Source organism: Meleagris gallopavo, chromosome 2, assembly GCF_000146605.3.
Source record: "Meleagris gallopavo isolate NT-WF06-2002-E0010 breed Aviagen turkey brand Nicholas breeding stock chromosome 2, Turkey_5.1, whole genome shotgun sequence".
Classification (NCBI taxonomy): domain Eukaryota; kingdom Metazoa; phylum Chordata; class Aves; order Galliformes; family Phasianidae; genus Meleagris; species Meleagris gallopavo.
In genome coordinates this window covers 12,421,453-12,423,985 of record NC_015012.2, presented here as the reverse complement: position 1 = coordinate 12,423,985, position 2,533 = coordinate 12,421,453, and the positions used below count along the sequence as shown (strand labels likewise).

Here is a 2,533-nt window from a genome sequence, read left to right as displayed (position 1 = left end):
AAAAAAAAAAAGGAAGAAAGAGAGGACTTGTACTTCCAACAGAGAATACTTCTGTTAACGCCGCTATTGTACTTTGTAATATTATCTCCATAAAAATGCAGGCTTGATTTCACCCTTCTGCCTCTCCAGCCTTTGCTGCTCCAGAAGTCACAACTGACAGAGAAGGCAGGTAGGAGGCAGCACAGGACGCTTCAAGAACACACAGCTGCCTACAGCACTTGGCCACAGGACTAACAAAGTGGGTGTCTGCACTACAACTGGAGGGAGGAATGTTTTTGGGGTGGGCTTTCCCCCCCCCAAAAGTCCACGCCCTCACAGCAACCAGGCCTTATCTGACAGGAAGGGCCAAGCTCTGAAGAGTGCTGAAAATCTACAAATGCTTCCACCTCTCCAGCAATGATACAGTGACATAGGATAGGAAACAAGATTTACTCCTCCCCTGCTTGCATGCAAGGGCCCTCCACCCCTTGCAAAAATGACCGTAGGCATCTAGGTTAGGATGACTGGATGTTCAAAACTGCTGAGCATCAACATATCCCAAGGCAGTCACTGGGAAAGTGTGTGCTCAGCACCTTTGGAGAAGGGGAGGGGGAAAAACAGTTTCGTTTCCTAGGTGATCTTTAAATACAAGTTTTAGGAACATAAATTTTCAGCTAATATACCATAGCGTCTGAGAGAGCCACCCCAAAAGGCGGACTGCCATGTGTGCAGAAAAGCCCCCCACATTGGTCATCCTCAGTTTCTGCTTGTGTTGGCAACACTGCTGGGCACAAAGTAGTGCATCTCGTGGTACTGAGGGCCACGGCAGCAGCAGTCTTACATACCCCCAAGCCCTACTGCACGAATGGGACACTGTCCCACGCGATGGTTGTTTTGGAAGGATGGTCCTTAGAGCCTGTGCAACAAGTACAGGACTCTTCTGCAGGGCTAAGCATATCAAGGCTTCGTTCCCCTTGAGCTGTCCAGAAGCAACAAGAAACTCTGAAGGGCAAGCCAGCATACTGCACGTGACCACCAACGAGGCAATTTTCAGCTAATGAAGAGGTCACCCCCAATAGTTTCCCACAGGGCTGACCGCTGTTTACTGCGATGGACAACAGTGGGAAAGTGCCTGGCAAAAGGCCCCACAAAGTTTTGCAAACTGGGAAGCCAGAATCTATGGATCACAGAGCCAATGTGCCAGAAAAGGTGCACTGTGGGTAGGAGAGGGTGAGATGGACCAAAGCTACGGACAGGTTTTTCTGTCTTAGGCTCCAGAGTCTGCACATACCTCAAAACACAGCAAGCTTCTCAGGGAAGCTGGCAACCCAGAGCAGCAACAGCAGCTCCCATCAGCACCAAGCAGCACAGTGAGATTTCCCTCTGGGGGAAGCAGGAAGCCTTCCCAAACACGCTCCAGGGAAGGAGGCCAGCTATGACACACACTTTTCACACGGGATCCCTCCACAGCCCCTAACCCACCGCTACTTTGGCTTAAGCCCAAGTCTTCACTGCTTTGGAAAAAAAAAAATAAAAAATAAATGAACTTCTGACCTTCTAATTCTCAAGAGGCTTATTCATGCTGTAAAGTGCAGAGATACAGGGTTTGCTTCCCTGACCCGTTTAGATCCCCCTCGCTGCACATCTGACTTTCAAATTGAACAGGCTGCGCATTGTGAGCCCCAGGGAACACAAACAAAAACATCACCGCATTTCGCTCGTTTCTGCCCGGCGGAGTGCCGGCTCCCCCGCCAAGGCGCCCACTCCCTCCCCAGCCCAGCGCCTCCGTCCCCGCGCCAGAAGCTGGAGAAGGCCGTAGCGAACCGAGCTCCAACAGCACCTTCCGGCAGTGCAGAGCGAGCAGCGCACTCACCGGCCAGGCAAAGCTGAAAGGGATAACAATCCGGTTCTTTTCGTTATTCCGGCTGTACTTTAAGTTGAAGGTATTCCCTCCGATGACAGGGGTGGATTTGGATCCGAAGCTGCAAGGGCCGCCAGCAGTGACCCGCGATTGGTACTCCTTCAGGCAAACTTTAAAGTAGGTGTCACACTCGTCTCTGGTGCACTTTTTATCTCCGGGGTTTCGAGTGCCGTCGCAGCAGTTCCCATTCTGCAGCACGCCGTTCACATTCTGCACGGATAAGATCTCCAGCTCGAACTGTCCCGATGCTGACACCACCTGCTCGTCCCGAGAAAGAACCGCAGGAGAAAACAAAAAGAAAGAAAAAAAAAAAAACAAGAAACGAAAAACACGGTTACCTCACCTTTCACCCCAAACACAACCTACGGCAGCTCTGCAGGCAGAGGAAAGTCATCTTAAAGCCAGCTTACTTTTGAGAGGCACGCACATAGCATTAAGAAAAAAAGAAAAAGCAAACGCTTCAAGCTTTTTGCTAGCCAACACCCACGAGAAAGGCTCATAAATCACCCCAGCAGCACGGATGCTGAAAAAGAACCCGAAGCCCCGAGACTAAAAGGCTTCTGCGAGGCTCCCCAGGAACGGAACGGAAGCAAAGCGTGAGCGCGGCGCCGGCAGCAGCGCAGCCGCTGCAGC

The 2,533-nt window shown here is 51.3% G+C and overlaps 1 protein-coding gene across 1 annotated transcript; it reads right to left on the bottom strand.

The window, feature by feature from the left end:
• Positions 1 to 6: 6 nt before the first annotated feature.
• On the bottom strand, positions 7 to 2,329 carry LOC104909558 (protein jagged-1b-like). Its single transcript, XM_010706629.2, has 2 exons — positions 2,311 to 2,329; positions 7 to 2,238 (listed from the first exon to the last, which is right to left on the bottom strand). Exons 1-2 carry the CDS (start codon positions 2,327 to 2,329, stop codon positions 1,553 to 1,555), a joined length of 705 nt encoding a protein of 234 aa, XP_010704931.1. The 3' UTR covers positions 7 to 1,552.
• Positions 2,330 to 2,533: the final 204 nt, after the last annotated feature.